At 36.1% G+C, this 13,829-nt stretch overlaps 1 protein-coding gene across 1 annotated transcript in view; it reads left to right on the top strand.

The window, feature by feature from the left end:
* The window catches only part of GBE1 (1,4-alpha-glucan branching enzyme 1), a 509,345-nt gene that overhangs the window by 381,319 nt on the left and 114,197 nt on the right, over window positions 1-13,829 (top strand). Inside the window, 1 exon segment of the mRNA XM_007934918.2 lies at window positions 8,409-8,519. Coding sequence (XP_007933109.2) covers window positions 8,409-8,519 — 111 coding nt within the window.

Genomic DNA, 13,829 nt, shown 5'->3' with positions numbered 1-13,829 from the left:
TTTGTGTTGTTGAAAAAAGGTGTTTGCAATGAACAAGTCGTTGGTCTTGCAAAATTCTACCATACGAGTTCCAGCATTATTTCTGTCACCAAGGGGTGAGATGGTATCTCGTTATTGTATTGATTTACATCTCTCTGATGGCCAATGATTGTGGGGGTCTCTCTTCATATATTAACTAGCCACCTGATATCCTCCTTAGTGAAGTGTCTATTCATATCTTCTGCCCATTTTTCAATTGGATCGTTAATCCCTTTGCTGTTGAGGGGTTACAGTTTTCTATAAGTCTTAGAGATAAGTACCTTGCCAGATATGTAATTATCAGCAAATATGAATTTGTTGTTGTCCTTTTTGTATGTACTTTCTCATGGTGTCAATTTCTTTGTTCCATTTATTTCTCTATGCTGAGTTTGTTTTGTGTATGAGTCGTGTTATCACTTCCTTCATTGCTAGTGTTTTAGTATTGCTAAATATTTGTGCTAGTCTTCTTTTTTATTTTGATGGGAAGGTTTGCCATTTTTCTTTGAGGTTACCCTGTGATTTATAGTTTTCTTCCCAAGTTTAGAGCAGTCCGTTCTATCTTGTAGTTGTCTTGACTTCCCTACCATTTACAAGTTCTGTAATGACACAGTTTTTTTTCCCTTTTTTTGGTTTGTAGTTCGCCTCATTTGTCAATTGATGTATGTGGTTCCCTGTTTACAATCTTGTAGGCTTATTTACTTATGGAAGGATACTTTCATAGCTGGTATGGTTTCTGGGTTATATCATCATGTGTGTTAATGATCAGTTGTTGTTGGCTGTTGTTGGTTCTCTTTCCAAAGGACTCCCTTTAGCATCTCTTGTAAGGTTGGTCTGGTTTTAACAAATTCCCTTAATTTCTAGTTATCTGGAAATGTCCTAATTTCACCATCATATTTAAGGGACAGTTTTGTTGGGTATATAATTCTTGGTTGGAAATTTTTCTCTTTCAGGGTTTTATAGATACCATCCCATTGTCTTCTTGCTTGCATGGTTTCTGCTGAGAAATCCAAGCTTAGTCTTATTGGTTGCCTCTTGTGGGTAACTTTTTGTTTTTCCCATGCTGCTCTCATGATTCTTTCTCTGTCTTTGGTTTTGGTGAGTTTTATGATGATATATCTTGGTGATTTTCTTTTGGGGTCTATCCTGTTTGGGGTTTGTTGGACTTCCTGCATGGATATATTCTCATCTTTCATCATGCCGGGAAAATTCTCTTCCAACAAATCTTCAACAATTTTCTCTATGGTTTTATTTGCCTCTTCCTGTTCTGAAATTCAATGAAATATATGTTATGCCTTTTGATGGCATCCCACATGAACCTCAAGATTTCTTCATTTTGTCCTGATCTTTTTTCTGATTGATGCCTTTCCAAAGAAGTATTCAGGTATTTGCCTTCAATCTCACCAATTCTGTCTTCCATTGATTCAGTTCTGTTCCTTTGCCCATTCAATGTGTTATCTATTTCTGAAAATTTAGTATTAATCTTCTGGATTTCTGTGTGATTTTGTATCATTTCTAATTTTTCATTTATTTTGTCATTTTGTTCTTGTATTGTCTTTCAAAATTGTTCTAGGGTTTTCTCTGTGTTTTCCTTGATCTGTCTTTCAATTCATTGAAGATACCTAAATATAATTCTTTTGAATTCCTTATCAGGGAGTTCCAATGCTGCATCTTCTTCAGGGATATGGTTTAGGTCTGTATCCTGGTCCCTTGTTTCTCCTGCTTTATCTTGCTTCTTTGTGTGGACTGTGGTGCTCTGTTGTCTCCCAGGCATTGTGACAAATCTGAGTTTATATGTAATTGGTGATTGTATGTTGGAGTGACTTGCTATGATTTTCGTTTTCTTTGTTTTATTTGTATGTTATCTATACAGGCAGGGTACTGTGCTGTGCTCCTCTCTTCACTAGTTGACAGCACTTATACACTCACCACCTGTCTCCTTTCCTGTTGTCACCCTCTTGTGTTTTCCTGCCAACCTTGGCAAACAGAGCCTATTCCTAGGTCCCTGGAATCTGAATGAGAATGCTATCACTTTAAAATCCAAAATGGTTGACACTTGTAAAGATTTAAAATGGCTGTGCCCTTTGTCACTTTAAATATCCAAAATGGCTTCCACTTATAACCATTCAATATGGGTTCACCCTTGGTCATTTTCAATATCCAATATGACTGCCATGTGTAAACAATCAAAATGGCTGCACCCTTGGTCACTTTAAATATCCAAAACAGCTGCTGCTTATACACATTCAAGGTAGCTGTGCCCTCAGTCACTTTAAATATCCAAAATGGCTGCTTCATGTGAACAATCAAAATGGCTGCACCCTCTGGACAATGAAAAGTCAGGTTGTCTCCCTCCTTGCTGTTTCCCTGCCTAGTCATAGGCCACCAGCGCAGTCATCCCTGCCATCCTTGGTGACCAGCGCTGATCTTTAGGTCACTTCTCAGGTCTCAACACCACTTGGAAATAGTCAGGCTATTGGTCCCGTCAGGCTAGCTGATGATTCACAGCTCTGACTTTCTGTATTCACTGTTTTCATTCAGGTTTTTCCACTAGTTGGTGCCTAATCCACTTCTGTATAGTCTCTTTCAAAGTTCAGGGCTCCAGGATTATCTTCTGTATCTCTGTCAATTGGTTTGTTTTTTCTTCTCTTTGGTGAAGGTGGTCTGTGTCGCTTGTCTCTCTATTTACTCCATCTTACTAGAAGTCCTCTCTGGTGTAATTTTTTTTTTCTTTTTTCTTCATCAAATAACTTAATTTACACAAAAGTCCCTTAATTTACAGAGCCTCAGTCATTCATCCACTTTAGGGGGATCAGTCTCTGGTGTACTTTTTAAGCAGTTTTCCCTAAAGGTAATATGTTGCAAAGCTATAATACAATGTCACAACCCAGATAATGGCAGCGATAAAGGTAATATACAAAAGAGCATTCCATCACCACAAGGAACCCTCATGTTCCATTTTATAGATACCTCTATCCTTTACCCCTCCCTGTTTAATCTGGGAAAGTGCTAATCTGCTTTCTTTGTTTAATGATGCATTATATTACCTTTCATGATTGCCTTTTTTAGTGCTACACAATTCACTGGAGATTTGATTAGGTGGTTTCATTTATCAATAATTTGTTTCTTTGTATTGCTAAGTAGCATTACATGGTGTGGATATACCACAGTTTATTTAACCATTCACCCATTGAAAGATGTTCATGTAGTTTCCATTAGATATTATTAATAAAGCCATCATACATACTTGTTTACAGATTTTTTTATGACATATGTTTTCATTACTCTGGGATAAATGCCTAAGAGTACAATGTCTAATTGTATAGTAATTGCATGTTTAATTTTTCTGAAGAAATTGCTAAACTGTTTTCCAGAGTAGCTTTACCATTTTATATCTCACCAACAATGTATGTGAGACAGTTTTTGTGTATACACACCATGATTTGGGTTGTCACTATGTTAGACATTCTAATATACGTGTAGTTATATCTCACTGTGGTGCATTTCCCAAATGGCTAACGATGTTGAGCATCTTTTTGGTGAATGACATGGAACATGTTTTTATTTGCCATATATATATACACACACACACACACACACACATATATATATCCTTTCCAGTGAAATATCTGCTTATGTATTTGATTACTTTCTAATTAGATTTGTGTGTTTGTTTGTTTTACTGTGTAGTTTTGAGAATTCTTTATGCATTTGATATTGGAGTCTTTAGTCAGATATGTAGTCTACATTGACAAATATTTGCTCCCATTCTGTTGCTTGTCTTTTCATCCTCTTCACATTGGCTTCATAAAAAATAATATTTTAATTTTGAAGAAGGACAATTTACCACATTTGCCTTTTAGAGATCATACTTTTGGTGCCAAGTGTAAGAACTCTTTCACTATTTCTAAATTTTGAATATTTTTTTTTCTGTTTTTGTTTGTTTGTTTAACTAAAAGTTTCATAGTTTCAATTTTAAATCGAAATTAGATTAATTTTTGTGTAAGATCTAAGACTAACATTGAGGTGTTTTTTGTTTGTTTGTTTTTTTTTTTGCCTATGAGTAGATGCCCAAATGTCCCATTGAATTACTTTTTCACAATTTTCAAATTAGTTGAGCATATTTTCATATGTCTGTATATTAGCTTCTTAATATAATTTCTAATTACTATGATTTCTAATTACCATAAATTTAGTGACCTAAAGAAACACAAATTATAATCTTGTAGTTCTTGAAGTCAGAACTCTGAAATGGGTCTTATAGGACTAAAATCAAGATGTAGCAGGGCTTTGTTTTTTTCTGGAGGCTCTTGCTGTACCCTGGCCTTTTCTTGCTTATAAAGACTTCCTGCATTTCTTGGCCATTGACATTTTCCTCCATCATCAAAGCCAGCAGGGTATCATCTTCATCCCTTCTTAATCTGCCACTCCTGCCTCCCTCTCAAAAGGTCCCTTGTAATTTCATTGGGCCCATCCAGATAATCCATGGTATTATTATCAAGGTAATAAGTATCATCATCTCAAGATCCTTGACATGGATCTTCTCATCTGTGAAAAGTATCTTTAGCCATGAACGGTAGCATATTTGCAGTTTCACTTGATTAGGATGTTGCAATTTTTGGGAGACCGTTATTCTATCTACACAGCCTGCCCTCTGAGCCCCTGCAGTACATATCTATCCTTCATTCAAAATGTATTCACCTCATTTCAATATCTACATTACTCTCAACCCATTATAGCATCAACTCAGATTCCATAATATCATCAACTGAAAAATCCTAAATCTTATCAGGTAGGAACAAATCCATCCTGGGGCAAAATTCCTCTCCACCTGTGCAAGACTGAGCAATCTACTGCCATAAAATTGTATCACCTCAGAAACCCAATGGGGTTCGCTGTGAGTTGTAATTGACTCAATGGCAATGTTTTTTTTTTTTTTTTTAAAGGACCTATCAATCCGGAAAACACCTTATTTATACCCAAAATATAATGATGGGACAGGCATAGGTCCCAGTTGTAGACAATCCTTTATAAAGAGAAGTAAATGGAGAAAAAGGAGTCACCATCCTAATCTATTTTCAAACCCTGCAAAACAAACAGCTTTGGGTTGCAAGACCGGCAAATAACCCTCTATGGCTCAGGGTCCTGCCCTGTGCATCATGGTTTTTTCCTTGTAGAATTTTGAGAGTCTGACCGCCTTCTTTCTTTTTACCTTCTTTCTCTCCATTTCAGTGCAAGCTAGTACTATTTCTGCTGGTATAATATCAGAACGTGTCGGTCTCCCATGTATGCTAATGATTCACTCAATTAGATAAGAGACTTCTCCAATTTATAGAAATAGGAAGCATGGGAGGAGGGCAACAATAGAATTAGAGAAGTGGAAGATATAAAAGGAGAAAAAGAGGGAGAAGAAGAGTGAAAAGAATGTGATGAGTGAAGGAAGAAAGAAGTTACTATAATTGGATATGTAGTAGTAAGTAGAGACGTATTGGAGATAGTAATGGAGCTAAAGTGATGATCTGGTGTGGAGATTTATGGGTCATCATGTATAGAATATGTATCAGTTTTGTGTCTTAGTTATCTAGTACTGCTTTAATGGAAGCACCACAAATGTGTGGCTTTAAAAAAAAAGTACCCCCCCTCACTGTTTACGAGGCTAGAAGTCCAAATTCAGGGCACTAGTTCTAGAGGAAGGCTTTCTTTCTCTGTCAGATCTACAGGAAGGTCTTTGTTTCTTTTCAGCTTCTATTTTTAGGTACCTAGGAGAGGTCTGGTAGCATAGTGCCTAAGGCACTTGACTGCTAACCAGAAGGCTGGCGGTTCAAATCCACCAGCCATTCCCCGGAAGGAAGGTTGGGCAATCTACTTCCATAGTGATACTGCCTCAGAAACCCAAGGAGGGGTCACTATGGGTCAGGTCCGACTCCACGGCAATGGTTGCAGGTGATTTTCACAAGAAGCTCTGGTGGCATAGTGCCTAAGGCATTTGACTGCTAACCAGAATGTTGGTGGTTCAAACCCACCAGCCACTTCACAGAAGGGAGACTGGGCAATCTACTTTCATAAAGATTTACTGCCTCAGAAACCCAAAGAGGATCTCTCTAAGTTGGAATGACTTGATGGCAGTGAGTTTGGCTTGGTTTGGTTTGAGGTGATTTTCATGTGACATGGCATTTATCTTCCTTCATTTCTACTTGTTTCCTTAATCTGCTTTTATATCTCAAAAGATATTGACTTAAGACACATCCTACATCAATACTACTTCATTAACTTAACAAAGAAAACCCATTCCAAAATTGGATTCTAATTACAGTTATACCATATACCCTTTGCCATCAAGTCAATTTTGACTCATAGTGACACTATAGGACAGAGTAAAATCTTTACAGGAAAAAATTGCTGTATCATTCTCCCATGAATCGTCTTCTGGGATTGAACCTTTTGGTTAGAAGCCAAGTGTTTTAACCACTTTATAACTGTTTTTGTTAACTAGCGATGCTCTAACAGAAATACCACAAATAGGATGGATTTAGCAAGCAGGAGTTTATTCTCTTACAGTTTTGGAGTCGGGAAGTCTGAGTTCAAAGAATCAGACTTTAGGAGCTGGGTGAAAGCCCCTCAACCTTGGGCTTCAGCTCTGCCTCCTGCTCCCAGCCTACTGGAGCTGGAGGCTTTTCTTCACTTAGGCAACTTCTAGCTGGTGAGGCTGACAAACCCAAGGTTGACAAGTAAAAAGGCACAGTCCTGATATCACCAAACAACACAGCAGGCCACTAATTCAAGCCCAGAAAAAGTCCCAAGATCCACAGGACATGGCAGGCTGCTGAACAACGACTTAGCTACATGCAGAGTTCAAGCATGCCCAAAAGCTAGAGACCTTCCTCAAAGCTACTTCTTATATACTGAAAGCAGAACACATCTCTAAAGCAGCTATTCAGCTGCTTCAGTAGATTCCACCATGGATTTGATTGCCAACCTCACCATGGGGAATAACTACATCCATCTGTCCAGCCACTCAACCAGGCCCAGCCAAGTTGACAACAACCTTAATTATGTTCTTAATAAAGAACATATTTTGAGCAGGTGCAGTTCAATCCATATAAGTTGGATTTCAACAGTAGAAGGAGAAACAGTAGGAGGTGTATATGTGAAGGAGTGGTATTTGTGTTTAATTATAGACTTATTCAAAGGAATTGGCTTCTGAAATTATGGGGGATGGCAAAATATATCTGATTCCATAGGGCTGGTAGTCACCAAGGAAAGGTAATCCTCACTAATGAAAACAAAATTAGTTTTCTTTTGTTGCATAACAAATTACAACAAGCTTAGCATCTTAAAACATCACCCAGTTATTGTCTCACAGTTTCTGCATATAACAACCATTATATTCACAGCTACCAAATACACTAAAGGAAGAGATTACATGGAGGTATGGATTCCAGAGAACAAAAATCATGGAGGTAGCATATGGCCTAAGGCACTTGACTGCTAATCAGAAGGCTGGTGTTTCAAATCCACCAGCCACTCCTCAGAAGGAAGGTTGGGCAATCTACTTCCGTAGTGATACTGCTTCAGAAACCCAAGGAGGGGTCGCTATGAGTCAGGACTGACTCCATGGCAGTGAGTTTGGTTTGGTTTAGTTTGGTTTATTATTGTTATTATTTAGGACATAAACCTATGAAATACTAGCTTTTATAGAATAGGCAGAGTAAGAGATTATGCAAGATTGCAAGAGTGGTATGAAAACAGCAACAAAAACAAAATATAAAAATAAATGATAGAGTAAGAAAGAGAGCATTTCATAGGAAGAATATGCCATCATTGTCAACACATACAGTACATACTTACCTAAGTGACAATCGTCTAAGATCTTGGCTAGGTCAAGTATAACAAAAAGTTTTTAGAGAGGTTTAAACCCCGATTGAAAATTGAGGACCATATAAGAAAGTGGAAGCAAATAAAATGTTTTATTAAGGTGATAATTATTTTGTGATAATTTGCCTTTAAAATCTGAAATGTGTATTTCCATTTTAATTATTATGTTACAAGGAACTCTTCCTGCTAAAATTTGTTTTTCATTCAAACCTCAAAAGATAGAAGGTAAACTTTTACCTTGTGAAAGTTACTGTATTTCAATGGTTTACTGTGGTCATCAGTCAGAAGGTAGCAGTTATTACAGGAGAAGAAAAGGCTGTAAAGATCCTAAAGTGTAATAATGAAACCATCTGCCCAAAAGCACAACATAAACACACATAAACAACACTACTGCTATTTGGACAGTTTGTGCAAAAGTTATAAGATCTTCGCTATAGAGAATGTATCTACATGTCAAATAATGGAATTAAGAAAAATAATGATTAATTCAAAAGTTTATTTTTCTTTCTTATGTCTAGCTACTTAAAGAATTTAAAGATGAAGACTGGAATATGGGCAATATAGTTCACACCCTTACAAACAGACGCTACCTAGAAAAGTACATTGCTTATGCAGAGAGCCATGATCAGGTAAATAATGTATTCTTAAAGAGAGTGTGAATAAATGAATTATCTATCTGTCCACATTTATTAACAACTCTGAATAAAAACATATATTGCTTAATGTATATAATAGTAATTTATTTTGTATCTGTTCTTTATATAAAAATATACTCATATTTAGAAAACATTTAAAATTATTTTGTAGACCAAGAAATTCCAGCTTTGAAATGCAGTAACATGTTTACACTGCTAAATGGTAGTTAATAGATTATAAATTGAAGTGACAGTCTTACATGTTTTCTTTTTTCCTACTGAGCAAGATCAGTACTGATCCAGGGTAATTTTAGTTTCTATTTTTTGTTTTCTCACACACACACACACACACATATAGACATACATATACACACATATAGGAGCTCTGGTAGCCTAGTGCCTAAGGCACCAGCCACCAGCCACTCCTCAGAAGGAAGGTTGGTCAATCTACTTCCATACTGATACTGCCTCAGAAACCCAAGGAGGGGTTGCTATGAGTCAGGTCTGACTCGACAGCACATAACAACAGCAATGTGTGTATGTGCGTGTGAGTGTACATGCATGTGTGCATATGTGTGTATGTGTGTGTGTGTGTGTATATATATATATACATATATATGTGTGTATATATATACATGTATATACACATATGCATTATATATATATGATGTATGTGTGTGTGTATATATATACACACACACACACACATACACATATATAATGCCTTGGGTAAGCTTTTGTAGTTACTATTCCTCAATCACAGAACTCTGGCTTAAATGATCATTGTATCCCCTGTCATTCTTAGCTTTATCACATTGTCTAATTCAGTTTAAGGTGTTTTTTCAAGAGAAAATATGATCTAAATCTATTTAGATCTATTCAACCCAAAATCTATTGGCTGAAGTTTGTCATTCAAGGCCACTCATATCCTAGGCCCAACTAAAGTTTCAGCTTCATTCCATACTTTACCCTCTAAGCATCCTATTATTAAATATGTTAAAACTCCCACCTATTTCTGGACAAGTCAAGCTTGTTTAAATCTTGCACTATTACCCACATATCTACATCTGCCTAAGTACCTGGGAAATTCCTACTGCAATATAATGACCTGATTCAGATCTCACATTCTTTTTCAAGCCTTCCACCAGTTGACTAGGGAAAAATAATTGGTACACCCTCCATGTTTCCATCACATTTTCAGTAGAAAATTTGTTCCCATAACCTTTGTACTTCTAGCCTTTAGTAGTGTGAATATCTCTAGTAATTGTTTAACGGATGTTAGATAGAGTAACAAATAAATAAATGGCCAATTAATTATTTAAAGCCATATTAATCCTCATAAACATCAACGGCATAAATATTTACAGTTTTGTAGATTAAAACCGAAAACCAAACTCCATCGTGTTAGATCCAACTCATAATGACCCCTCCTTGGGTTTCCAAGGTGGTATCACTATGGAAGTAAATTGCTGCATCTTGTGGCTGGTGGGTTTGAACTGCCAGCCTTCTGTTTAGCAGTGAAATGTTTTAGGCACTACACCACCAGAGCTCCCATAGATTAAAAAGGAAACACTAATTTTTTAAAATTATTTTTGAAATATAAAGAAAGTTGAAACTGAAAATAAGTTGCTCTGTAATTTCAGTAGAAATCAGCCATCTAAAGTAAACAGGAGCCTTTTCAAGTATCACCACTACTTATTAAGAATATATATAATTCTTATATATGGGGTTGAAAACTATGACACTTGGACAAAATTCTGTTAAATGCCTATTCTTCCAAATTAAGCTGATCAAAACACTCTCACACTCATCATTTGTGTATTGTCTATGGCTGTTTTGTGCTATAATGACAGATTTCAGTAGTTGAGACAGATAACCTGGCCCACAGTGCCTAAAATTTTTACAATATGGCTTTTTTTAAAAAAAAGATTTTTTGACCCCTGACATACAAATATGCTAAATTTTGTACCTTCCAGATTAGGGCAGTGACTCCTTTTCAACTATTTTGAAACCATCTCTAATCACGTGCCGTATAACATCTCTTTGATCAAAGTCTGACCTCATATATGTCTGTGGTCCCATAAGGTTATAATACAGTTCAGAAATCCTATTCAGAGAATGGGATATAGCAGACATAACCAGCCATAGTGAACACAGCAACTTTCCACACCAAACATGTGTATCTCATGTCTCTTATGTACTGTTATTGTACTTCTAGGTATATAATGATAAAGTACATATATAACTTGTAATATGTATGTTGGTAGTTAAAATAAACACCTATGTTACTGGTTATATTGTACCATTGTGAACTTTCTCTCATTATTTTGATGTGAATTTTCCCAATTTACAAATACAAAATTTACCACATAATAACATGTGCTCTAACTTGTAGGCAGCAACATCCAATCTCATATGTCCTGTGTCTCTTGAGTGTTGTAGCTTTATTTCTCTGTTAAATTTCTTTCAAAAACATTACTGTAAAGTGCAGCATGGCTCCAAAACTCAGCAAATAGCAGTAGCAAAAGGTAAAGAATTATTGATTGGGAAGTGAAACAAAAGGTTATTAAACAACTTGAAGGTAGAAAACCAGTGAATGCTATTCATGGTTGAGGCAAGTCTGTTTGCTAAGTATATAATATGATGTTGGCAAAAAATCTAAATCACATAACGTCCTGTTTGACAGAATGTATCATGGATATTAAGTGATGTATGCTTCACAAACTGAGTGGCTTAAAACAATAGAAATGTATTCTTTCCACAGGTTTGAAGGATAGAAGTCTGAAATAAAGACATTGGCATGGACATATTTTCTCTGAATATTCTGGGGAAAATCTGGCTCATGCCTTTCTCTTACCTTCTGATATTGCTGACAATCCTTTGTATTTCTTGGCTTATAGATCCATAACTCCAGTATGTGCCCTTGTCATCATATGGTATTTTCCCTCTATGTTTGTCTATGTGTCTTTTCTTTTCTTTAAAGGATACCAGTCATATTGGATTAGGTGCTACCCTAATCCAGCTACCCTAATCCAGTATGACTTCAGTTTAATTTGATTATATCTGTAAAGACTTTAAATCCAAATAAGATCACATCTACTAGGTACTAGGGTTTCAAACTTCAACATATATTTTTTCAACCCATAATAGCATCCTAAGCCATACAGCAGATTAAATAAGTAATAAATAACTATGAAAATGCCAGAGCTGAAAAGCAACACAAAGGGGAAATGGATAATAGTTTAAAGAGAAGTTGTTTTTTTTGTTATGTGCCATCCAATCAGACCTGACTCGTAGCAACCCCACCTTGGGTTTCTGAGGCAGTATCACTATGGAAGTTGATTGCCCTTCCAAACCTTTCTTCCGAAGAGTGGCTGGTGGGTTTGAACCACGAGCTTTCTGATAACAGTCAAATGCCTTAGGCACTATGCTACCGGAGCTCCCTTTAAAGGGGGGGGGGACTCTCACCAAATATACAACAATAGAAAACTCAAATATATACCTAAATTTTCTCTTCCTATTAAAAACTCCTCTCAGTTTTATCATGTTTTGTTGTTATTATGTGCTCTTGAGTCAGACCGGACACATAGCAACCCCTCCTTGGGGTTTCTGAGGCAGTATCACTATGGAAGTAGATTGCCCAACCTTCCTTCCGGGGAATGGCTGGTGGATTTGAACCACCAGCCTTCTGATTAGCAGTCAATGCCTTAGCCACTATGCTACCAGAGCTCCCTCTTTATCACATTGTTGTTGTTGTTGTTGTTATGTGCCGTCGAGTCAAACCCGACTCATAGCGACCCCTCCTTGGGTTTCCGAGGCAGTGTCACTACGGAAGTAGGATTGCCCAACCTTCCTTCCGAGGAGTGGCTGATGGGTTTGAACCGCCAGTCGTCTGGTTAGCTGGCAAGTGTCTTAGCCATTATGCTACCAGAGCTCCTTTATCACATTAGGAAGTTCAAATATATGCTTATTTTCTATGATTAATGAAAAACGTAAGTAAGGGAGTAGAATAAATTATAGATTAAACTGAGAGATTTCTTTCATAAATTTGCTCCCAAAATATACACAAATATTATAGATTTGCTAAATTTTTTTCTACTCTTTAAAGATTCATGTCCTCCTGTCTTGTATTACTACTTAACAGGAATGTAGAAATTTATGCAAATTATCTAGCTCTTTCTTAAAAGAAATATACTCAGATATTTAAATCTTATGATCATTTAAATATGGAAATATGTGTATATTTATTAGATTAATATACAAATATATTAATGATTGTAAAAATATATTTAGAAGTTATTTTTTAGATAAATTCCTAGCTTTCTTAACAATGAAATATATAAAATGTATTAATAAGATTGATCAAATTAACTAAATTTTACACAATATCTCAATAGAGGGGTAGTCAACTTGAAGCGAATAAGTTTTCATCAGTAAACTAAGCAGAAGTTACAAAAAAAATTCCTTTAGAATAAAAGATTCTAGAAATAAACACAGGTACATATAAAAGCAAAGATAAACAATTCAAAACAAGTGAAAATACCAAAATGTTAAGAAATAATGTTATATAATAACAATATAACAAATATATTTGTACATTACAAACAGTGTATTAAATATTTTTAGCAGTGCAACCTTATTTACAAGCTAAGCTCGTGTGGAAATTTAAATCATATCAGATAAAAGATATACTTTATTGACACATATTTATTTTATATGTTAGGATTTAAACCATTTACTTATAAAGTTTATCAGTCTCCTTCATGAGTATCTCTTGTAAGTCATAGAACAAGAGGATGTTAGCATAAACGAAATTGAAATCAAATATTATGAGTGACTATTATCAAACTCTGAGAACTCTTGTAGCAACAGCATATTTTGAGCAACTCTTCCTTCCCTCTCCTACTAGGGCAAGAACCATAGAATGAGTAGCTCTTCTTGTGACAGTTGTTTTAAAGAAAAGTTATTTTAATCAATAGTAGGTTAGAAATATAAGAGGTCTGAAAGTAAAATAAGTTTTCTAAAAGTGAAATAATTGTAACAGAGTAATGAGATTATAACATCATGTTATTGTTGTTGTTAAGTGCCGTCAAGTCGTTTCCGACTCATAGCGACCCCATGCACAGCGGAACAAACACTGCCCGATCCCGCGCCAGCCCCACAATCCCTGCTATACTTGAGCCCATCATCGCAGCCACTGTGTCAATCCATCTCGTTGAAGGCCTCCCCCTCTTTCGTTGACCCTCCACCCTACCAAGCATGACATCCTTCTCCAGGGAATGGTCCCTTCTTACAACATGACCA

Source organism: Orycteropus afer, unplaced genomic scaffold (genome assembly GCF_000298275.1).
Source record: "Orycteropus afer afer isolate SDZICR_OR568_19922 unplaced genomic scaffold, OryAfe1.0 scaffold00022, whole genome shotgun sequence".
Classification (NCBI taxonomy): domain Eukaryota; kingdom Metazoa; phylum Chordata; class Mammalia; order Tubulidentata; family Orycteropodidae; genus Orycteropus; species Orycteropus afer.
The sequence above is the reverse complement of the archived record's forward strand: the minus strand, read 5'-3'. Positions and strand labels throughout refer to the sequence as shown.